The 24,142-nt window shown below is 58.7% G+C and overlaps 1 protein-coding gene across 2 annotated transcripts; it reads left to right on the forward strand.

Annotated features, from left to right (window-relative positions):
• The first annotated feature begins 2,921 nt into the window (after nt 1-2,921).
• Nucleotides 2,922-23,887, forward strand: SDC1 (syndecan 1). Of its 2 annotated transcripts, XM_037035427.1 has the most exons (6): nt 2,922-3,224; nt 3,411-3,719; nt 20,119-20,200; nt 21,124-21,599; nt 22,221-22,353; nt 22,515-23,887. In XM_037035427.1, the coding sequence occupies exons 2-6, from the start codon at nt 3,654-3,656 to the stop codon at nt 22,682-22,684; spliced, it is 927 nt and encodes a 308-aa protein (XP_036891322.1). In that variant the 5' UTR covers nt 2,922-3,224; nt 3,411-3,653; the 3' UTR covers nt 22,685-23,887. The 2 variants fall into 2 exon arrangements, with proteins under 2 accessions (XP_036891322.1, XP_036891321.1); XM_037035426.1 differs by lacking the exon at nt 2,922-3,224 and having other exon boundaries at nt 3,366-3,719.
• Nucleotides 23,888-24,142: the final 255 nt, after the last annotated feature.

Raw genomic sequence — 24,142 nt, forward strand, 5'->3', positions numbered from 1 at the left:
GTAAGGGGGTCTTGGGAACTATTTTCTTACTCCTAAGGAAGACACTAGGAGAAGGTGGACTTGTTTCTGGACATCGCTCTGTCAGCTGTCATGGCTGAGAATAGTGCTCTCTGGCCACCGTCCTGAGAAGGAAGGTGACACCGGGGTGGCAGAGCTGAGGGCAAGAGGGTCTTTGGTTCCAGTGTTGTGGAGGTTTCGGTTGTGCTGCGGGTGATGCAGGTCCAGGTATGGGCACCAATTATCTCACTTTTGAAGCTGTTTAAAGGGAAGCTGTTACTGGAGGTTGAAATCATTTTCAGTTTCTGAAACAACTTTCTATTAAAAAAGTTAAACAAGTTATATACTCTCAATATAAACACTTAAGAACACATAGTAAACTTACACGCTGTCCCTCACCATCCCCATCCCATTCTTCTCCTTTAGACCTTTTTTTAGTACATACAGTCAGTCTATGTACATCACACGTTTTAAAGAATAATTTGGCTATATTATATATACATTACTCTTTAACTTGCTCCTTTTTACCTAAAAATAGGATTTGAAAAATGTTCCATGTCAGGACTTAAATATCTACTTCATTTAAAAAACCGTGGAGCATCCCACAGTGTGGGAACACTAGGTTGACTTCACCTTTCCTTTATGGATGGACGTTTAAACATGCCTCTTTGGACACTGGTGAAAATACTTCTGGAGAGGAAGTTTACCAAAGCAGAACCCCTGAGCTAAAGGGTAAATGCACTTTAAATTTTGATAGGTGAAACCTCGCCCAGAGCATGTCTATGAGGTTTAGGTGCCTAATGCATCAAAGGGGTAACCTACACTCAGCCACCGCCCCCTCCCCCCACCGACAGGACACAACTGCTGGCCTCTTCCTCCATGTTCCCCTCCAGGTGCCACCCCAGTGGCAATCTTAGGACTTACTCCCAGAATGAAGCCCTGTGGATCCATGGGAAGAACGAGAGAAATGAGGTGGCGCTGGCCCCGCCTTCCTCTTTCCTTCAAGGAAAAGGAAGCAACATTCAAGGCAGTTAATATTTCACCGGGGATAATACTGAAGATATTTAATTATCCACGTTAGGAATACAAATCAGGATGGAGGACCTGCCTTAGTGTCCTGATGGGAGGCTGGAAGCTTCCCACTCAGCCAGACACTAACCCTTTAGTTAGATTTACAAGGGCCAACGTGGTCCCAGGAAAGAGCTGATGGCTGCAGACAGGGCTGGTCCTGCCAGTGAGTGTGATCTGTGTCACCAGGGCATGCCAGGGGGCTCTAGAGACCCGAGGGGCGGGACCCTGAGAAAGCTGCTTCTAGCAGGAAGAGATTTTCTCGCAGAATTTGGCTTGAGAGGAGAAGGAAACAGCCCAGGGGTCAGCTGGGTCAAGGCAAGGCCTGACCCTCTACTTCCCTTCTCTATACAGTGTCACCCTTGGGGCCCACCTCTTCCTAATCTGCCCAAAGAAACACGCACTGATTGGGGCACATACAGGGTATTCTGCTGGAAAGAAACACCAATCTGCTAACCTTTTACAGTCTGAAAACACTCCATCAAACCCTCCCTGACTCCAGTTTTCTTTATTCTGTGCAGTCGAGAAAGATGGTTTCAAACTGACCTATTTGTCCTCCATATTGGGTTTAAAAGACCAGAGAGCTGACTTCAGACAGTGCAGCCAGCCATCGGAGACGCACTCATGGCCTTCTGTGGACAGAACAGTGTAACCCAGCAGGAACCCCGACCCGCAGGACACCCTGAGCTCCAGAGGGGCCCTGCCTGCTGCAGCCCTGACGTTGGATGATTCGAGAAACGGAGACAGGCAGCGCCTCCCCTCAGGCCCTAAGAACCTCGGTGAGGATCTACTATCCACCTCGGACACAGAGGGTGAACTGAGACTCAGAAAGGGAGAGCTGCCTAAGGTCAAACAGGTATTCTGGAGCAGGGCTGTGGCTCGAGATGGGGATGCAACGCAGGAGGGTGCTGGATGGGTGGGGCCCCGGCCAAGAGTCCCGTGCACAGCCCAGCACCCAGGAACATTTAACCCATTTAAAGTGAAACACTGGCCCTGGCTGGTGTAGTTCAGTGGATTGAGCAAAGGCCTGAGAACCAGAGGATCACAGTTCAATTCCCAGTCAGGGCACATGCCTGGGTTGCAGGCCAGTTCCTGGCAGGGGACACATGGTACATTGTGTGTTTCCGGCAGAGGCAACCATACACTGATATTTCTCTCCCTCTCTCCTTCCCTTCCCCTCTAAAAATAAATAAATAAAATTAAAAAAAAACACACAAAACAAATGGAAGGAAGTTTAAAAAAATAATAAAATAAAGTGAAACACTGGAGACCATCTGCAAGGCCACCAGAGGGCTGCTTCTCCCCTGCCTGGGGAGGTGGGGTGGGGGCGGCGCCACCTTTGGTGTCCAGATCCGTAGGTCATTTGGCACCATCTCTTCTACCTGTGAGGTTGCAGGCAGGCCAGGCAGTTCTTCCCCTCCTTTCAAGGCCATTTGCACTATGCCCATAGGCCTTCCATAGCCTTCTGCACTGAGGTGCCTGACTGGCGAGGGAAACACGCACGGCCCCAGGGCTGCTCCAGGAATCATGAAAGAGGAGGAAACTCCAAGGAGTGCTTCCCAGATCTGCAGGCCAGAGGAGACCACCTAGAAACGAAGCTGTTTATTTTAACCTTTAGCTCAAAGGATGAAGTGAGAGGGCATTGTCTCCCATTGAAAGATGCCGAAAATTCATTAAAAAAAAAAAAAAAAACCTCCTGAGAATGAGCAGATGTTTAAAGTAAGGCCCGGAGTTTCCAGCACGCTGTAAAGTGCGGGCAGAACCCGAGTGCATCGGGAAACCCGTGCTGGGGAAGGGCGGGCGCAGGAGCCTTATCAGCAGTTGGAGGACAGGCGGGGAGGCATCCATCCGTTTAATGCCCAGTCATTTCAGGGTGCCGCAGAGTCGCCCAAAATCTTCCCGCTGGGAACCTGCAGGTCCAATGCACCTGGAAGAAGCTCCGGGTCCACGCCCAGAGGGCGCTGCAGACTGGCGGCCACAGTCCAGGATCAACTACCTCCCTTCCAGCCCCTCTCCCGGACAGCTACTCCATGCACTGGGCCAGGACGGAAGTGGGTGCACCCGGGCCCCCACTATCCAGGAGCGGCGGACCTGAAACGTCGGGAACCGCGACCCGCAGGGCCCGCGGCTCAGGAGACCAGCGAGACTTTAACCGGGAGGTGAGGGAGGGGGCGGGGCGGGGCCCGGGCTCCGGGGTGGGGCGATCGGAGAGGCAGGGCTGGGTGGCTCAGGGGGCGGGGTCCTGGGGGGTGGGGACTGGGACTGGGGCTGGCCCGGGGACCTGGCGAGCTGGGGGTTGGGGGCTAGTTTTTGCAACGGCTAAGGGCCTGTAGGTTTATTATAAGGCGGAGCTCGGCGGGAGAGGTGCGGGCGGGAGCGGAGCTGAGTCGGAAGGAATCCAGCATTAGAGAGTGGACTACGGCCGGCGGACCCCTCAGCCCTATCCCAGGACAGCCATACGCGGGGCATCGTCCAAAGGAGTCGAGCACAGCGCACCCGGAGGTGCTGGCTCCAAGCTCCGAGCGCCAAGCAGTCCACGCAGAGCCGACCCGCGCAGCCCGCCGCGCCCCGCCGCCGGTCCGGACAGCATGAGGCGCGCGGCGCTCTGCTTCTGGCTCTGCGCTCTGGCGCTGCGCCTGCAGCCGGTCCTCCCGGTGAGTGCGGCCGGGGCCCGGCTGGGAGGCGGCGGGAAGCCCGAGCTTGCTGACCCGCAGATGCAGACGGCAGCACGTGGAGGGGGAGGGGGACCTCAGACTTAACCTTCTTCCCGCGCTAGCCCCGCGAAGGTGAACCCCGAAACCCGGGATCTAGCCCCCAATTGCCTCCGCCGTCTATGGGCGCCGGGTGGGTCCCGCCGCTCCGGGCTGGGGACTGGGGCGCCCGCAGAATGGAGCCTGCGCCAGGGCCCAGCGTTCAATTATGTAAAACGGCTCCACAGGCGTCCGAGCCCGCCAGCCTGCGGCGGCACCTGGGATCGCCGGCTCGCACCCCGTCAACCCGGGCGTTGCGGCGGCCGGGCCCCCCTCCAGTGACCCGGGAGGATGCGGTGACCACAACCACAGCGTCCCTTTCGCAGACCCTAATTCAAACCACACCCGCCGAGACCGGGCGCCCGGCCCCTTTGGCGGAGGCAAGTTTGGGCGCAGCGGAGCCCGCGCGAGGGCAGGCGGGCGCATTTGCCGAGGAGCGGGGCCGGGCCAGCGCGGGGACGCGGGTCGGCGGGCGGAGGTGGGGTCCCCGGGCTTTCCGTTGACTGTCCGAAGGGAGCCGGGCCGAGCTGGCAGCGCCAGGTTCCGGGAAGTTGGCCCCGGAACACCAGAGAGCCGCAGGGATTCAACTTCTGGGCTGAAGTTGTGGTGCCCTCGAAGAGGCGCGTGCCCGCGCTGGGGACGGCCGGGTGGGCGCGCGGCTTCCACGCGTGTGGACCCGGACTGGCCCTTCCCCTCCCCCGGCCCGGCTTTGTGCTGGAGCCGCGCGTTGGGAAGGCGGGTTCCTTGGCCCGCCTAGTGGAGCTGGGGAAAAGAGGGACAAACGTGGAGATCGAGACTGAAGGAGGCTTTTAGGTAGGACTCCAGCATCCACCATTGACCAGGGGTTTGTCCCCTCTAAAGAGGAACCTGGCCGACAAAGAGTATCCCGAGGGTCCCCAGAAAGTGAAGTCCCGCCCTGGCTGCCGGCCGCTAGCCCGCCTTCCCCAATGGGGGCGCTTTGTTCTCGGCCCCTGTAACCCATTCCTGGGAACCGCCCCGCAGCGCTGGCCCTAACGTGGGCTGGGACCCGGGCCGCCGCCAGGTGTCAGCGCTGGCCACCGGGTGCCCACGGCCGCCCCCCCAGCCCCGGGGCTCGAGTCCCGAGGTCCTCTCCGCGGTGCGAGTCGGCCATCCCCTGGGATGGAGAGGGACTCTTCCCCTTCCGGAAGTGGCCACGTCTGGACGGCTCGACTTCCCGGGCTCGGGCACAGGGAGGCACGTGGGCAGGGAAGGAGCGCCGGCCGGGGGTGGGTCCTCCGTTCGTAGTGTGGAATCTGGACTAGCGTCTCAGCCACCCCGAGTTGTGTAAGCTCGTCCCTCTAGAATAATAGTAGCCCCCAGTTATTGAGAGCTTTGGGTATTTTACAGGGTCTAGCCCAGGTAAGGTGTTTTCCAGGAGGATTTGTGAAGTTCCCCCCGCCCCCGTGCTTCTCAGGTGACTTATGCTTGGAAGCATTTGGAAGTCCAGGAGAGGGTCCCTGATGCCACTCGCATTGCTAATGGTTGGACTCTATAGGGCTTGTCCTATTTGGGGAGCCATGGGGACAGATGGGGTTTCTGAGCAGGGTCTTCAGTGCAGTTCTGGATTTCAGATCTAAGAATTTGGCGTCTGTATTCTCCTTTGCTCTTTGGGGTTGTGGTTTCTGTGGGACTCAGCTTGGGCCTTGGGCCCATAGTTAATATCCTAGAGAAGAGAGTGGAGGTGCTTGGCTTCCTTCCCTCACCCACCTGGCCTTACCTGACTGCTCCACTCTCTCCAGGCCCAAGTTGGGGCCTCAGTAGGGATGCTGAGGTGGGGTTCTCCACCTGTTTTTTATCAGCCTGTCTTCACCAGAATTGGGAGGAGTGGTGGTTTCTTTTCTTTTCCTTTTTAATTAAAAAAATTTTAAAGCCTTACCTGAAGATATGTTTAATTGATTTTTAGAGAGAGAGGAAGGGAGAGAGAAACATTGATGTGAGAGAGAAACATCAATTGGCTACCTTCCACACATGCCCCCACCAGGGATCACCCCAAAGCTTTTTGGTGTACCGGACTACACTCCAACCAGCAGAGCCACCCCGCCAGGGCTGGAGCGGTGGTTGCTTTGACTGGCTTGGGTGAGGCTGGCAGGCCTGTGAGCTCAGATCCCGAGCAACGGTTACCAGGAGCAGGCAGATGGGATTTGCAATTCTCTGTGGACCGCGTTTCTCAGTGTTCTTTTGTGTTGGGAAGGGGAAGATGCTGCAGTGTGGGGTATTTTTCTTCTCACCTGGAAACTTTGACACATGATGGAGACATGGCCCAGGAGCCAAGTGAGTCTCAAGGGGATAAGGAAGGAGGGAGGGGGGCTCCTTAGAGCTGAGGTGGTGGGAGGGCTTCCTGGCAGGGGGGAGGTTGTGGTTGAGCTAGCCTGAAAGTACTAAGCTTTGGGGTAGGCTCTGGCTTGGAGCTTAGGTGTTCTTTCTTTCTTTCCTTTTTTCTTTCTTCTTCTTTTTTCAAAAAATAAAGTTTAGTTTCTTTTCTCTTTCCCAGCCCTGCCTTCCCCCTGTCCAGATTTGATTTAAAAATGGAGATACGAAGTGTCATAAAATGCCTCCACAGATCTCCCCGTGGGAGATTCCTCGGGTCACACAGATCTGTGTCTCTGAGGGTTCACCTTGGTCCCAGGGGGAAGCAGGTCAGAGCCCCACTGGGGACTGGTGAGGTACAGTGTGGTCCCTGGGCACCTGACCTTGAATGGGCAAGGGAAGGCTGCTAGGGCCGCAGGCTGTTCAACACCACTCCCGAGAGAAAAGAACAGGTTTGTCTCAAAAGGTCTGTGTGTGTGTGTGTGTGTGTGTGTGTGTGTGTGTGTGTGTTTCCTGTGGTCTTTTGTTTGCCTCACAAGGAGAATGGCTTGTTCTGGAATAGTTATTTGCTGTTTTTCTCTCTTCTCCTTCTTGAAAGGCATAAAATTCCTTTTTGCCTTAATTATGGGGGCTAGTAGAGACATTTCCCCACTGCCCGGCCGAGTGGGTGGGGGGTGGGGGAGGCGCTCACTGCCTCAGCCCGGGCTCAGAGCCTTCCAGAGTTGATGTCACTCCTGGCTTCAGCTCCACAGGCAGGGTGGAGCTGGTTTAAGTCTCTACCTGTGGCTCATGGTGGGTTCCAATAAAACCTCATTAACCCAGATTGGTGGGGAGGGGAAGGGATGGGAAAGGAGAGTGGCCTGGAAAGAATTAGTGAGAAGCTCGGATTGTGGAGTGTTTTATAGAGCAATCTTTTCTGTTGCAGCAGAATCTGGGATTCTGGAAGCCCTTGGGAGTGAAGTATCCAGATTTTTTCAGGGAGCTAAGAATCCACATCACCCTCCTAGGGGAGGTCTCTCCGAGAGATTTATTTCCCTTCCTTTATTAAGAGAGGAGCACTAACAGGAACTGGCTATGGGTGCCGGCGTCCTCGCCGTTGTCAGCATGTCCGGTGACCATATGCCTCTGGGTTTATTAATCTCCCAGGCGTACTTTGCCCCTGGGCCCGGTGCCCCCAGGTTGCTCCATTTTGAACTCTGATTTGTTTAGGGTTTTTTTTCCCCTTCCATCCCTGTCAGGTAGCAGCCAAAAGTGACACAGGTGTGCCTAAGTATAGTTAGCAGCTTTTCGGTTTGGTTTGAAATGGCAATTTTTTCCATTCTTTTTTTTAAGATTTTGTTTATTTATTTGTTTGTTTACTTACTTATTTATTTATTTAAGAGAGAGGGGAAAGGAGGGAGAAAGAGAAGGAGAGAAACATCGATGTGCAAGAGGCTGCACTGATCAGTTGCCTCTTGAACGCCCCTTACTGGGGACCTGTCCCGCCTCCGAGGCATGTGCCTGACTGGGAATTGAACTGACAACTTTCTGGTTCACAGGCCGGTGCTCAGTCCACTGAGCCACACCAGCCAGGGTTCACTTTCCTCCATTCTGAGAAACAAATCAGATGTGGTGGAATGGTGTCTAAGACAGGAGGGTCCAGCCCTGAGTGAGGGTCTTGCCTCTGATCACTGTTCCTGATCTGTGACGTGTGGATCTGGTTTCTTCACGGGCTTCAGCTGGGACCTCAGTGGTGTCCCTGCTGGGACCTAGAGTGACAGACAGGCTGTCAAGGGTGTTTCTTGTGGGCTCCCCGGTGAACAGACATGAATGGCCTCTGGGTGGGAGCACCTGATGACCCCATGTCCCTCCACCTGGCTTCAGTTGTAACTTGCCGATGACAGGTAAGCTGGACCCAGGAAGACTAACTCTCGGTACGTTCTGATTGGCAAAGGCCTCGTGCTTAGTTTGGGTCCTGTACCTGTGCACCCTACTGTTTGGCAGGCCAGACACAGCTTGAGGTCAAGCACCGCCCCAGAACCGAGTCTCAGCTTGGCCACTGATTTAGCACGTAATCTCTGGTGAGTCAGTTCACTTCCAAATCTTGATGTCCTGTGCAAAGCGGATAACATACCTGTTTTCGCTGTCCTCATTCTGTCACTTGCGTGTGCATGTCGTAACGAACGTTCGGACGTGCCAGAGGAGAGCTAGTTGTCGATGTAATTAGAGCCACTCTTAATTGAGTGCCTGCCATTGGTTGAGGGCTCAGTGCTTTTCCTACCTTTTTTAGTCTTTACCCCAAACCTCTATGGTTGGCAGCATCACCTTGTGGAGGCAGCCTGTCGAGCTGAGCTGCTCCAAGGGGCAGAGCCAGGGTGTGCGTGGCATGATAGCACTGATGGACTGTCGCGTCTTCCCCACGCAGCCCAGCCTGTGGGGCTGGCTGAAGCCTGCACAGCCCTGTGGGTGTCTGCTGTTCCACCCTGAAGAACCATGTGTGTGCGTGCTTGCGTGCGTGTGTGTGTGTGTGTGTGTGTGTGTGTATGCGTTGAACGGAGGGGTCGATGGGGTGACCTGAGCTGGCCTGAAAAGTCCTTTTAGGCAAACCCAGGATTTAAGCAACATCCTGGACTTTGGCCAGGTGTGTCTGATGGTCACTTAGGGATAAGCAAGCTCCCATCCCAGGGAGATTAGGTCAGGAAGCAGTGGGACCCATGAGAGCAGGTAGGGGAGTGTGCACCCGAGGCCCAGTGAGGGGGCGTGTTTGGATGGCACCCTCAGTCTTGCTGGTATGCTGTCTTTCAGCTTGGGCATGAGGGGGCGGACATTTGCAGCGTTAGTTGATTCTTTTTTAAGCCTGGGAGCCAGGTGCCATGCACAGAGCTGGGTTACCAGGACCCAGGACTCCTGGCTCCCAGGCTGGGTCCCCCTCCTCAATGCTCCTCCTGGCCCCTCCAATTCCAGGTCCTGCTGCCGGAGCAGCTACGTGAGGAACTGGTCCATAAATGATTTCTAGTCCCAGAACCTTGGTAGTTTTACGGAACGAACTACTTCCTGATTTTCTCCTCCTTTTCAACAACCAATTTTGGGGTCTCTGGTTGAGAGTCCCCCTCCCTCCCAGGGCCTGCCAAAATATGACTAGAGAGAAAGAATGGGATTGGGATTAAGGGAGTCTGGAAGGAGGGCTTTTGGCTCCAGGACCCCGTACTGTGGACCGGGCTCAGCATGGTGTCACTTCCCTTTCAGTTGTTTCAGCAGCAGCTGGGCTTTGGGTGGGAGTGAGCATTCTGGACCACTCCGAGCAGCCACGAGTGCCCAGGCAGCGCCGAGGGTATGTGGCCTGTGTCCCTCCCTCGATGCAGGAGGCTTGTTTGGGGCACAGGCTGCAGAGCTTGAGGCTACAGAGGCAAGACGTAGTGCTCGGGGTCACTTGGGCAACTGCACCTGCCAGCTCTGGGTGACTGGGGAACCCTCCCCATAGCACAGGAAGAGCTAGCTGTACCTGTGTGATGTGACCTCCTCGGCCTGTCCTCTGGAAGCTTGCACTTGGTGGGGAGTTGGCACTGAAAGTTCCGCCGTAGGCCCAGGCCCCAGGCAAAGGCACTGAATCAGCTTCCCTGGGCTTGGTCCTGGTGCTGGGGGCTCCAGAGCTGGGGTGGCATGGTGTGGCCTAAGCTTCCTCTGGAAAGTGTCCCACTGCCTGTGCAGGTTTGGGGACCAGAAGTGTTAGGGGGCAGGCCTGTGGGGGAAGAACAGTGCAGCAGGCAGTCTCCCAGCTGGGGGGCCGCTGGGCTGGGGAGGGAGGCTGCTGGCAGGACCTTCTCACGGACCCAGTCATCTGCCCAGTCATGCTTCCTGCTGACTCAGGAGGCTTCCCCGTGTGTCCCCCTGCCCCTGGAGCCCCTGGAGCCCCTGGAGGGTCTCTTCCCTCCTGGTGTTTATGGCTGGCCGCGTGGGCTGTCTAATTACACGTGGGGGCTGCTCTTCCTCCGGCCTTCAGCCCTGGGAAAAATGCTTCCTGGTGAGTCACCTGGGGGTTGCAGCCCCAAGAGAGTTTCTTATGTGTGTGTGTGTGTGCATGTGTGAGTACATGCAGGGGTTGGGGGTGGGAGGCCCAGCCCATAGCACAGGCTGCAGCGATAGCTGCCCTTGGGCTTCCCTGCTGGTAAGCTGCCCTTGGAGTTTTAGGGAAACCTGGTCGCCACCTGTCTGCAACTTCCTCCTCAGGAAGCGGTCTTCCTTTTTCCCTCCCTTTCTGACCGTCTTTTCCCTTTTTAACTGCAACTCTGACACCGCTCTGTCCCTGGCTTTAGAAGTCTGCAGAAGATACTCCTAACTGAGAAGAGCAGCCAGAACACCCGGCCTTCCAAGTCCCAGTGTGCCCCCTGTGTGGCTGGGGCAGGTCCTGGCCCCTCTGGGCCTCAGTTCCCCATCTGCTCAGGGGGCCTCCCTTCCCTTCTTCAACTCTGACAGCCGTGTGGTTGCAGGGAGACCTTGTTCTGGGAAGGGAGAAGGTGTTCCCGGGGGGTGTGGGGTGCAGTCATTGTTCCTGGGCGGGGGGCACCAGCTACTGGAGGGGTGGTCTGTAGGGGTGAAGTGAGGGCAAGCTGCTCGGAGGAAGTGAACTCAGAGCTCAGTGGTGGACAGAGACCCCCAGGCGAGGGAAGGCTGGGGTGGGGGCGGGTGATATTTTCTGCACACACCCAGGCATCCTGGCCACCTGCCCCAGGTCTGCTCATTAGCAGGAATGGAAGCCACGTTGGGCAGGTTGGGGCAGTGGGGAAAGTGGATGTGTTCATTGCTCCACTCATCAGCTGAGTCATGGTGCCAGGTCCCCCCCCCACCCCACCCCGAGACCTACCCAAGCAGCCTTGACCGGGAGCCCACACTGTGCGGGCCACGGGTGGGGGGGGTGGGGCACACGCAGTGAGGCAGACTGGGGCTTGGAGGCCCCATGTCCAGCCTGGCCCGCTTCAGTGCTGAGTGGTTTGGTGCATGGGCCTCTTTCGGTCTCGGTGAGCCCATCTGTGACATGGGGGGAGCAGCCTGAGAGGCGAAAGGGGAGTCATACATTTGGGCATTCAGCAAGTCTCCAGGCATCACAGGACTGGTGGGAGCCTGGGCAGGGCGGGTCTCTCTCTGCCCCTGCTGCCCTGACGTAGTTCTGCCTCAGGGTCATGAGCCCTGCCTGGCTGGACCAGATCTGAAAGCCCTGTGCAGATGTGGAGGGGTCCTCACCTGGTCACCAGGGGTGCATGTAAGAGGGGGTGGCCATTACGGGGACCAGACAGGAGGGCCAGTCTGAGTAGACAGACCTGAGGGGTGGTGATGGCTGAAGGTCATTCATATTCAGCCTGAGAAAAGGGGTGCACCCCAGAGTCCCAGAGCAGTTTCAGATCAGGTGCTCAGGCTGTGAGGCAGTGTTTTCTGGCCACAGGAAGTCTTGTGGGATCAGGGGCAGGGGGCTATATTCCTTGATGGAGACAGCAGAGGCAGCAGAGGTGCCAGTCCCATGGCGCGGTCCCCTGCCCACAGGGGCAGCAGTCCCCTGAGCTGGGACGGCTCTTGGGTGCCATTAATCTCCAGGGGTGTTGCGGACCACAGTGGCGTTAAATCACCGTCTTTCCTACTTGGGGCTACCAGCACTTGCTGTGCCCCCGTTGGCCTTTGCTCCGCACTTTCTGGGCCTTCAGCAGGGGGATGGGACGTGGGGACATGGGAGGAGACTTCTGGAGGGCTGAGGTGAGCTCATTCATCCCCCGCCCCTAGCATCCCTGGCCCCTGGCGCGAGCTGGGCCCCAGGAGGCCTCCAGAGGGCATGAGGACTTGGACTGCTGTTTCCATGCCACCTCGACGGCCTCGGATGCGCAGGACTGCCTGGCCTGCTTGGGGAATTGGCTGTGACGGCCCCATGGCAGGGAGGGGCGCAGGGCCAGCACTGGCTCTTCTCGCTGGAGCTCCTTGGCACCCCTGCAGCCCAGGACAGTATTTGAGGCCTTGGTGTCCCATCTCCAGGGAGTGTCCCAGGCGGACATGTGGTCCCGTTGGGGCTTGCAGGGCCCCGGGCTGCGGGGTGTTTAAGGAGCCTCTGACATCACTCCAGCTTCTCCCAGGGAGGACCACTGGGGTGCGGCACTGCTGTCCTGACCACATCTCCAGGATGGGCGTGTGGAGGGGCCCGTGCAACAAGACCCACCATGCTGGGGGCCAGGCCAGGAGGCAGGGCCCACTCGGGCTGAGCAAAGACCCCACCCCCACCTCCCCTGCCCATCGTTCCCAGGCACTCCAGCGGGGCTCGGCTGGGGGTGTGAGCCTGGGTGCACTGTCCCTGGGACAGGCCTGTTGTTACAAAATCTTGGGAAGGTCCCGCCAGGATGCCAGTGCCGAGGTCTCCGTGGTAGTCTGAAGCACCGGTGGAGGCATCCTGGGCTCTGGGAATTAACTGTTCGAGGAGCAGAGAGCCCCCAACCTATGGCCTTTCCCCTCTGCCCCCTGTGGAACAGGATCATTCTGCTAGACCCCCATCTGGGGTTTGCCTGCTGTTGGGGGACGCACTGGGGTCCTGAAGCCTTGGGCTGGGCAGGCAGGACGGGACCCAGAAGGGGCTGGCCGGCCTGCCTTGGTTAGTCCCACCTGGGGCTGGAGTGGAGTGGGTGCCGTGTGGAAGGCTGAGGAGCACACAGGTCTCGGGGTGTGGCCCACGCAGATCACTGCCCGCTCTGTCTCTTCCTCCGTGTGCCAACCGGCATGGTTCTTTGCCTCTAAGCTCATTTTCCTCATCTGTGAACGGGATCTTTCATGTCTTTCCTCAGAGGGCTTTTGAAAAGACCCAGTGAGATAATGTAGTGGTATGACTTGGGGCCCTTCCTTCCTGGGCTCAGAGCAGCAAGTCTTCTGGAGCTTTGGGGCTGACGCCGCCTGGAGAGCCCTCAGGGGAGGGCCCTGGCAGCCCCTCGGGGGCAGGGGTAGAGAGAGGATCCCTCAGACTGCAGTCAATGGCTGGCCAGTCTTACCCCCGAGTGCTGACGTCACAGGGTCAGCAAACCCGGCTTTTGCCCCTTCTCAGAAATCCGAGCTTCCCTCTGCAGGCAGACTTTGCTCGCCTCCGCCTGACCTCTGGCAGGGGCTGGCTCCTGACCCAGGCAGGTGTGGGCTGGGCTGGGCTGGGCCGGGCCAGCCGGCCGTGGGAGGAGGAGGCCTGCCGAACCCAGACACCAGGGCACCTGGGTGGGGGCTCAAGTGAGCCCAGCCAGGCCTCTGGCTGTGGGGGACAGTGGCTCATGCCTGGGACTGCAGACTGAGGGTTGCCCCACCCCAAAGGCCCTCCTTTCCCCTGCACTCCTGAAAACTCTACCTCTGTCACTCAGGCCAGAAAGTACTAGCTCCCCTCTGCTGTGGGATCCCCCCAAGGACACTCTGCCCTTCCGGTGTCTTTCTGGGCTTGCAGCAGCCCCAGTGTGTTGGCTGGCCTGAGCTCTGCTTGGTCCCAGAGGCCGCCCCCAGACTAGCCCACTGCTCCACGTGTGCGAGAGGCAAGGCCATGCACTCCCTGCTTCGAGGCTGGAGCAAAGGGCATCTGTCCTTTTTGCGAATGGGGTTGGCTGGCCACCACACTCTGACACAGGGGACAAAATGTGTTCTTGGCGTCTTCCAGGGTCCCTTTTGCCATCCTTTCCCCTCTTCCATAGCTCCAACTCACCCCTAGCACCCCAGGACCGAAGGAGCCCCGCCCCCTAGAGAGTAGGTGTCTGCCCTGCTGTGGTCTGCGCCCCGCGCCCCTGAGCCTTCCCAGGGACACAGACAGTGAAGACAGGTGATGGAGCGTGCCACTCTCGCTCTGCGTGCGCACAGCTGGGGCCCCAGCTGCTGCAGGTGGGTTGAAAGCAGCACGATTCTGCCCCTGGTGAAACTTAAGAACACTTTGGCCAGAGCAGGGGGAGGAGGTCTCTACAAGCCCATGGGCCAGAGGTGACAGGCCCCCCAGCCTGGTGGAGTCTGGGGGTTAATCAGCCAGAAAGCGATCCTGACGCCTTCATGGGGGGCTGTCTCAGGGGTCCTGTGCTGGGCTGCTGGCCTCAGCAGTCCTGTTAGGACAGCCAGGGCTGGGGAGGGACGAGGCTCTGGAGGCCTTAGCGATATCTCTGGCCCTGTGGGCTGCCAGTTACCGTCCCCAGAGTCACCTTGATTTGGGACATCGCCAGCCATCTGCCTGGGCCATAATCCCCTTCAGGAAGCTGTGAGCAGTGCCATCAGGCATCACCCCCACCCCCACCCCGCCAGGTGGCAGTCTGCTGTAGCTGCTGCATGTGGCTGCCTTGAGTCCCCTGCCACCCACCTGGAACCAGGAGCCCCCTGGGCGACCTGAGGCAGGTTTTCCCAGTGCTCGGTCTGGTCACTTTCCCCTGCCACTGCTGTCTGGCTCCCAGGGCAGCACTGGCCGGGCAGCCTTGCTCACACTGAGCGGGATCCTTTCTAACCCGGCCGGGTGCTGGCAGGTGGGGAAAGCAGAGGAACTGGTCTTCCAGCTCCTGGCCCTACACCCAGCCCTCAGCTGGGCCTGTTGGGAGACAAGTTCCTGCATGTGGGCTGCGGGCAGCACCGCTCTGCAGAGGGTGGGTCGGGGCTGCTGGTGGTAGCTCTGACCTGGTTTGGGCATCAGGGCTGGCGCTGGGGGCCAAGATCCCCTCTTGACACACCCCTGGCCTCTTGGGCTACCCCAAGTGCGTAGCATGGGGCAGGGGAAAGGCCTCTGTGACCCTGACTTTGGGTTTCCCATCTGCAAAGCCCGACATTCAGGGCCATGAACAATGTAAGTACAGGGGCTGCCCTGCACTCCCGCCCTGCCCTGGAATCCCCCAGAGCTTCCAGGTCTGTCCCCAGGTGCCAGTGCGGGGACTTCAGAGGAAGGTTGTGTGTGTCTTTGGGGGGCAGGTGCCCAGGAGGTCCCAGTGGAAGTGCTGATGGGGATGTTGGGGCCCTTGTGGTGCCCTTGCGGCAGCACATTCTCAGGAAGAAGGTCCCCAGGCCCCTCCTACCCTGGGCTGGTCCGGCGCCCTCCTCTGCAGGTCCCAGCTTGACTCCATTCTCGGTGTTCTCGGTGAAGAGACTCTGAGCTGATAAATCGCTGTGCCTGTCAAGCCGGAAATGCTGATGCTGCCCTGAGGCACGGTGGGGCCCTCCCTCCTGGGAGTGCGGGCAGGGGATAGATTTCAGGGTCTGGAGGCCAAAGCCAGACGTCTGTGCCTCCTCGGTGGCCTACGCCTGCCTCCCTGGCAGCTCCTAAACTGGGCAAGAAGGCTTGGGAGAGGAAGTGGTCAATTGACCCACTACTAGCTCGGTATCTTGGGCAGGAGAGGGCCCTCGTCCTTCTGGGCCCTGGGCTGTGAGCCTGTTGCATCATGACTGCCACCAGCTCACCACCCACACTGCTGTGGCCTTTGCTGCCAGATCCCAGCCTAGCCCATCAGAGCCCAGGAGAGTTCACGGTTCTCCAGCTAAGGTGGGAAACAAGTCCAGAGAGAGGGGCAGAGAGCTGCCTGGTCAGGTGACCCAGCAAGGGGTCTCACCCTGGGGCAGCCACCCAGTTAGGGCTCTTTTCGCTGCTGATGTCCCTGGCTCTGGTCCCTTCCCAGAGACCCTTGCTTCCCTCCCCAGCTCCACCTGCCCCTCCGATAGCTCCTGTTGTTTTTAGGCTTGCTACTGCTTCGGACCAGGGGGCTGGTGGACAGCTGCCTGGACCACCTGAGCGGGCGGAGGAGGAATAGGAGGAGGAAGACAGGGTGGTGGTTTTCAGCCCCTGCCAGGCATCAGGACTGAGGCTTTTTATGTTCATTTCCTGCTTCTTGAGCTTCTTGCGCCTCTGAGGTTTAGGAGTCCCCCAGCTTCACGGTGAGGCCAGTTATGGCTGACAGATCCCTAAACCCTCTTTTCCCTGTGTGCTGCCACGCTGCTGAATCCCCAGTGCTGCCCCAGTTAGTGACTTGGGCCTAGTGGGGTCTTACCCTCCAGGCTACCCAGGGGCTTCAAGGCCCTGCCCTAGCGTCTCTAGTAGGGTGGTGGCTCTCTGCGCCCCAGTCTCCCTGGCTCCCCTTTCCGGAAGCTTGCTGGAGGGGGCACATGGCTGAGGGTCCTGGGAGCTCACCAGGGCAGACCACCCTTACTTGCTTTTCTCCCCAAAGCCCCTGGATGGTCATCCCCCAAGTCCTGAATTTGAAGACCGGTTAAATATTGAGCGGCATTGTAGTTTTATCATGTGTTGTTGGAAAACAACTTGCTCCTGTGACCCTGGTGATACCTTTCAAGGATCTGTGTTTTGTCCATCCCTCAAGTCAAGCAGCAGGGGACACGTTAGTGACTCAGGGTGTGGGCTGGAAACCACAGGTCTTGGGGCTGGGTGGCTGCTGTTAATACAGTGGCAGGGGGGATGGGTAGGGGGGGTGGTTGGCCTGGAGTTAGAAGCTTCTTACTTGAGCCTGTCTGAGCTCCCCACTTGGTCTGCCGCCTTGTGACCTAGGAGCTTCGATGCCCAAGGAGCTTTGGAGGGAAACACGGTCCCAGATCCCCTCAGCTGGCCGGGGCAAGGGCTCTACTCAGGTGACGGTTCCCCAGGAGGGTGGCCCTCCTTGTGGCCAGTGTGGGCTGCTCTTGAAGCTTCTCTGCCAGCCTTTAACCACAGACTCTCAACTTGCTCCCGGGAATGGCTGGCAGCTGAGTGATGAAGACCCAGCCCCCAGTGGCCTTGACCCCATGCTGTGGGCCTGGCCCACCTTCTCCACCTCAGGAATATGGGCTGGCACCTTCGTCCCCTCTGGCTGGGGCACAGATCAGAAATTCTTACTTAGCGATGCTCTCTGGAGCCTCTTGTGTTGAGAAGTTCTAGGTGAACTTTAAAACAGAAGGGGCAGCCAGGGAAGGTGGTCCCTTGGGGCTGGGGAGAGGGAGGGAGATGGCAGGTGAGGCGAGCAGGTGCTCCCTGGGGGGCTGCAGACACTCACTGCCACTGCCCAGTGGCCTCGGGCGAGTCCCCCACACTGTCTGTCCGCTAGTTCCTTATCTATGGGAGGTGTTGGCCTCGGCCTTGCCTGTAGGAACGAGGGGGGAGCAGGTGGGAGGTGTCCAGGTGTCCGGTGTCCAAGAAGGCCTCCCTCCTTTCATGTTCTTTCCTCCTCCCAGAAGCCTTTGGTGTGGCCAAGGGACCAGTGTGGCTGAGACAGAGGTGGGCTGGCTCTCGCGCTCCCTGCCCCCCAGCCTCATGGGTCTGCCCCTGACCCCAGAGCCCCACTGGAGCCAAACCTGACCTTGTCCTTTCAGGCGGGTGGGCTTCCCCTTTGCTGAGGATGGGGAGGGAGCGGAATGGTCCTTGCTTGGAGCAAACTGAACATGTGGAGAGTTTAGCCCTTAATTTACCACAAGGGTTTGGATTTGGTGTATGAAAAGCTGATTTTCCTGGGATGTGGAGAGGGTAAAGGGTTTTATTAGAGACCGGGCTGGCTTGCCTTTCCCATCCCTGGCAGGTTCCAAGTCCGGCCAGCCTGTGTCTGAGCAGCCCCGAGGCATGGCCAGTGGTCTCTTGGAAGGACCAGGGTCAGAGGCAGGGCTGAGCAGAGCCCCACGTGAGGCCTTGCGCCAGCTGGCCACAGCTCCTCGGCCCAGCAGGACGGCTGAGCAAACCCCAAAGTGTCACCCCAAACTGCAACCGGCTGGCCCTGGCGAACCGCGTTCAAACTCAGCAGTTTCTGCTCATGTCCTCCCCAGGCAGCGGGCTGAGGTCATCATGGGAGGGTCAGGTGCAGCGAATTCAGCCCATCCCCTCCTTGGTGGGGACCCAGCCCTGGAGGGAGAGGCTGCCCTGAGGCCTGGGAGCTGGTTTCAGGGGAGAAAGTGTTTGCTTAAGAGCTTGCTGTGTAAACAAGATCCACCGAGGGATAAGCTGAGCCCAGCTGAGGAGACAAATTGTTTTCAGGGACAGGGCAGATCCAAAAATCTTATCGAGTCGTGAGAGAGGCCCCGCTCTTGGGAAATTGCTAACCTGTTGGGGCTTCTCTGTGTGGGTGAGAAGCTGGGTCTCCCTGTCACCGTCCGGTGCCGCGGCGGCGGGGCCTCCACGGGTGCCGTGGAATAGGGCCTGGCCCGTTGGCTTCAGTGCTGTCTATGGTGTCATGGAGGCTGCCCTGGTTGGGGCCCTGCCCCTGCTCCGTGTCCGGCTCTCTCTCCGAGGGGAGAGTCAGTGTGTGGGGATCAGGGCTCACCCCCAGGGCCTGCCTGGGGGACAGGGCGGGTGAGCAGTGGCACTGGGCAAGCAGGAAGCACGGTTGGGTGCTGCCTGCCCTGGCCCCAGACGGGTCAGTGTGCTGGGCCAGGGGCGCCTGCTCTGCCTCTGTCTTGTGAGTGGTGGTCTTTGTTCCTGAAGGGGGCAGACTGGGGGGGCTGGGGCTTTGGGGAGGTAGGGCAGGCATCTGAAGCATCGCTGAGGACTGTGAGTAGAGGTAGGGTGTGGCCCAGGGTGCAGGTGGAGGTCAAGGACCATGGGCCTTGTAGATGGGCCACGGCCACTCGGACGGATCTTCCTGGGGCCAGAGCCCTTTTCCAGGGAGGTGCAGTTCGGGTTTTGCACTTTCAAAGAAAGCTCTGTGCTATTTCTAACCTTGCCATTTCTACACATGTCCGAAGCTTCCCTTGATGGGAAGCCCCAATCTGGTCTAGTTCACAGGGCCACAGGGCTTGTCTGTCCTGCCCTGCACTGCCCAACTCAGGAGTGAGGCCCTGTGGCCTGTGGCCAGGACCTGGCAAGGCCTCCTGGGCTGAGGAGGCCTGTTCCCTGGAGCCCAGCCTCGGGTGGGGCCTGCCTTCTGACAAGTCTGCACAGAGCCTCCGGGGGACCAGCTTCTTCCTGCCCCCTCTTCTCTAGAAACTTCACCCACCTCCACCTCACCTCTTCCCAGACAGACCCAGAGGCCCCCTCCCCATGCTGAGTGGCTCTTGCTCCCCAAGATCAGCAGCCACCACTGTTACTGGGGTGCTTCTGCGGGCTAGGCTCTGTGAGGTCCTTCAGAGCAGAGACTGACTGAAATGTTGTGCCAACCCTGGAATGTAGGTAGGATCATCACCCCATTTTACAGATCGGGAGACTGAGGCCATAAGAGAGTTAGTAATGTCCCCAGGGCTGCTTAGTTGGTAAGTGACAGAGGTTAGGGGTTCTTTAGCCAATCTGGCTACTGATATTGGGGCCCTCTCAAAATGGGCTGAATTACAGGGTTGTTTGGGTCAAAGTCTTGTCGATGAACAGGACACTCATGGCTACCCGTCCTGCCACCTGCCGTCCCAGAGCAAGTGTTTCTGCATGCGCCCACCCCTCCGTGTGTGGTGCATCCCGCCTCCTTCTGGGCCAGGCAGGCAGTATCCCGGGCGGCTGTCTGCACACAGGGCCTGTCCCAGGTCCACAGCCCATCTGTTGGCACCTCTTTGGTGCAGGGCCCCTTCCAGGTCAGCTTCGACCTCTTCTTTCCTGTGGCTGCAACAGCAGACCAGCCGGGGGGCGTGTTGGGGCGAGACCTGACTCGGCACAGAGGACTCCACCAGGCCCACTCCCGCCCCTCCTCATGCAAGGAAGGCCCTTGGTGTGCACACCCCGGGGCCCAGCGCGCCTGGAGACTGCCTTTCTGAAGCCAGGGCACTGAGGCTTTTGACAGCCCTGACCGTAGACCTTAATGCTCCTGAGTCACTGGGCCAGTGGGTTCCATGAGAGCAACGGCCTGTAGGCCTGGAACTCTCAGCAAACAGAGCTGCTTGGGGCGAGGCATTTCTGCACCCCCAGCACCTGAACGGGGCTGTGTTGTCGTAGCATGGGCGGGGGTGGGGGGGACCAAAGGGCTGCCCAGAGCTGAGGGTCCTGAGCAACCCACAAAGGCTTCTTTCCTGTTCTGGGGGCGGACAGGGGCCTCAGAGTGGCAGCGCCCTGGCAAGCCTCCACTCATACCCTTCTCTGACCCTTTTCCAGCAACTCCTGGCAACGAATGTGCCACCGGAAGATCAGGATGGCTCCGGGGACGACTCTGACAGCTTCTCTGGCTCGGGCGCAGGTGAGCTGGTCTGAGGGCCTCACCTCCAGGTGGCAGCGGGCCGAGGGCTGGGACTGCGGCTAGGCGGCCCCTGGATGGGCCCGAAGGGTGGTGCCGGGGAAAAGCTAGAACAGGCATGGGCGTGGATTGGCTGCCGCAGGTCCCAGGAGGCCCCGAGGCCACCTGCTGTGGACACACTTGGGCTCCCACCCTCCTCTTCACTCCCTGGGAAACCTTTGGAAGCCTGTTTGACTTCTCCAAGCCTGTTTCCTCCTCTATAAAATGGGAATAATATCTTGACTTCATGAGTTTGTTGGGAACTAGCTGTGAGGCAGCATAGAGTCTGGGGGGCCGCCTATCGTTATAAATGGCCTCTTATCATCCCTGTTTCCCCGTTCCCCGGGGAAATGAAGTCCCTGAGCTAGAGGCGGTCAGGGAGGCCTCCCAGAGGAGGTGCTTTTGAACTGGACCTCAGGAGAAGGCTGTGGCTATCCGTGGGGAAAGTGGCTGAGGCGGAACTGGGTGCTGGGACCTGGGTCTGAGTTCTGAAGGAGACTGGGCCCTCCTGGGGAGAGAGCAGGCATGACAGGGAGGGGCTTAGGTAGGTATGTGCACTGGTGACAAGGTATTTGGGCCCCTGCGGATACCCCTAGCAGGGAGCGGGTTTCAGCCATTGCAGGAAAGATTTTCTCCCGGACGGCCTTCATGACGGCCTTGGCTCCAGAGAAGAAGGCAGCTCTCCTTGTTCGTTTTCCACAGTCAAGTTTAGCTCCAAGTAGCTTTACCCTGAGGGCAGAGCCTGTCACAGGAGGAGTTTGCTCTTCTAGCCTGGGAACGGGGGGGATCACGGGTCCTTCCTGAGTCGTCCTCGCAGCCCGAGCACGGCTGGTCTAGAAGGTCTGAGGTCGCCTCCGTCCCAACAAATGCCGCTCCTGACCCTACAGGTGCTCTGCAAGACATCATCTTGTCGCAGCGGAACCCCTCCACCTGGAAGGACCTGGCACTGTTGACGGTCACACCCACAGCTCCAGAGCCCACGGACATCGGTCCCATCACTGCCTCCACCTCCATCCTGCCAGCCATTGAGGGGGACAAGGAGGGAGACACAGTGTTTCTGGCCAAGGTGGAGCCTGACTTTACCTCCCAGGAGAAGACTGCCCTCCCACCTAGTGAGACCACACCACACCCAACCACCTACCGGGTGTCAACAACAAGAGCTGCCACTGCCCAGGCACCCGTCACCTCCCATCTCCACCGAGACATGCAGCCTGACCACCCTAAGACTTTAGCTCCCAGAGGAGCTGGCCAGCTTGACCCTCACATGCCCAGCGTGGAGGACGGGGGTCCTTCTGCCCATGAGAGGGCTGCTGAGGAGAAAACTGCCACCCACTTCTCAGTGGGGGAGGGCTCTGGGGAGCAGGTACGTGTCTGCTAGCTATAGTCCTCTGCATGTTCTGGGATGGTGGGTGACCAGTGGGCTTGGTGGCCCCTGTTGACAGGTTGAGTGCCGTGCCTCGGGGCGGGGGACGGGGGGAAGGTCAGCCAGCACTCCCGGCACCCTATGCCCTGTGAGCACATCCAGTTCCCCACCATGGAGACAGGGTCGTGAGGACCCGCCTTCCCTTGGCCAGGGCTGAACAGGCGAAAGCAATGAGACCAGAGCAAGAGGGTCCTTCAAGATCCCCAAGAATGGGCTCGCCACACTTTGGCAGGGCTCCCGCCGCAAGTGTCAAGTGTCACCGTTTTATATTTGCCTTCTAGGGCCATGGCAATTTTACCCCGGGACACTAGAGTGAGCCTATTGATTTTCATGTGAACACGTGTGCTTTAGATCGCATATCTGCCGCAGTCCAGCCAGGGCCCCATGTGATGTGCTGAGGGGGGCCCAGCTTTGGGGTCTGGAGGTCCGGCTTTGGGAGGGACTGAGCTGGTGGCGGCTCTGACCCTGGAGGCCTGATCTGCTTCTGGGTTTGGAAACAGACCCCGGTGCTGCTGCCACGGCGGCCCACCCCACACTGATCCTGTCCCTGTCCTCCTGTAGGACTTCACCTTCGACGTGTCCGGGGAGATCACGGCTGGGCCTGTTCTGGAAGTTGGCCCGCGGAATGAGCTGGAGCCGGAGCCGGATCGCGGGGCCTCCCAAGGCCTCCTGGACAGGAAGGAGGTGCTGGGAGGTGAGTTTCCTCCCAGGTGGGCGGGGAGGTGGGCACACTGCTGCTCTTGGGGCGGAGGGCTGTCGCCAGCTCTGGTGTGGGGCTGACCACAGGCAGGGCCCCCTTGGGGGCTGGTGGCCCAGGAGCCGCCAGACCGAGCCAGCCTTTGTCTGCCCGCCCAGGGGTCATCGCCGGAGGCCTGGTGGGGCTCATCTTTGCCGTGTGCCTGGTGGGCTTCATGCTGTACCGGATGAAGAAGAAGGACGAGGGCAGCTACTCCTTGGAGGAGCCGAAACAAGCCAATGGTGGGGCCTACCAGAAACCCAGCAAGCAGGAGGAGTTCTACGCCTGACGGGAGCGGTCCTCCCCCGCCCCCCGCCACTCGCTAGGCCTCCACTTGCCTCTTCCATGAAGGACTGCAGGCCCCGAGTCCCCCAGCACCGTGCCACCTCCCCAACACTCCCAGCCCCTCCAGGCCACTTCCTGCAGAGTCCTGGGGCAGGCTGGGAGGCTCGCCTCTGCTTCTCTGACTTCTTCCTGGAGACCGGGGCACGAGGGCTTTCCTCATCTGACCTTTCTGCCGCATCCAGCACCTGGCATTGTGCCATATTGACTCAGTTTCTCCACCCTAGAACAACTGCTTTGGACCTGGCCAGCTCGCTGTGGCTGGGAGATGCTGGGGCTGAGAGCTGACACATTGGTGGCACTTCCTGGTAGAGACCAACAGCCTCCACGGCGTGGACGGCGGAGTGGTGGGGAGAGGTGTTCGGGGCTCCACCGGAGTCCACTCTGTTTTGTGGGGAGGTCTAATTTAGATATCAACTTGTTTTTGCACATGTTTCCTCTAGTTTCTTTGTTCATAGCCCAGTAGACTTCGTTACTTTTGAGGTAAGTTAAGTTGATTTGGTTAATGTCCCGTCTTGCTTCCCTAATCTACGGTCAGGATGCAGCATCAGGGTTAAGAAGACTTTTTTTTTAAACTAGGAGAACCAAATCTGGAAGCCAACATAGTGTACGTGTTGTCTCCTGAGTTTGTCACTCACGTGTGCAACAGGGTATGGAGTGTCTGGGTGGCCCCGGCGGCGGGCCAGCAGGCCTCGGCTGCCATGGGTAGTCACTTCTTTTGAGCTGGCGTGCCTGTGTCCATGAACCCGGGGCCGGAGCCTGGGCTGCTGCAACGTTGAGGAGCCCACGTGAGAGTTGAGTTCTGGAACCTCAGGCTGGGGACAGAGATGACTGTGGGCTAAGAGGTGGCAGTGGCCCAGAGAATCTCCCACAGACCAAGTTCTTCCTTTGACACCATCTCTGGAGACACTTTCTCCTGGCAGGTGGCGAGAGGGGTCCAGGCACACCTGGCACTGAGCTGCTCCCCGAAGGACCAGGCCCACCTTCGATTAGCTCCTGTGGCCCTGCCCAGGCCCGGAATCAGGAATGTTCCAAAGAGCGATAGTCTTTTGCTTTTGGCAAAACTCTACTTAATCCAATGGGTTTTTCCCTGTACAGTAGCTTCTTCCAATGTAATAAACTTTAATATAAAGTAGTCACATGAACTCTGCTGCCTTTGCCTCTGCCGGCCCGGTGGATGTGACCCGCCTTCTCTCTGAACACAGCAACGTCGGGACGCGAGCGCTGGCCTTCCTCATTCCTGCGGGGAGGGACTCTAGGGCCAGAGTCTCTCTGGTTGGTTGGTTTTTTGCCTCTGCTCATGGTCTTCGGCAGGTCAGCAGGTTCAGCCAGGGTCGTGCAAGTCCTGATGCCAATGTCTCTGTTGCCAAGCTCAAAGCGCTGTCTCTCGAATGGTTAGCGAAGC

This window comes from Sturnira hondurensis, unplaced genomic scaffold, assembly GCF_014824575.4.
Source record: "Sturnira hondurensis isolate 20B ecotype Veracruz unplaced genomic scaffold, ASM1482457v3 Scaffold0022319, whole genome shotgun sequence".
Taxonomy (NCBI): domain Eukaryota; kingdom Metazoa; phylum Chordata; class Mammalia; order Chiroptera; family Phyllostomidae; genus Sturnira; species Sturnira hondurensis.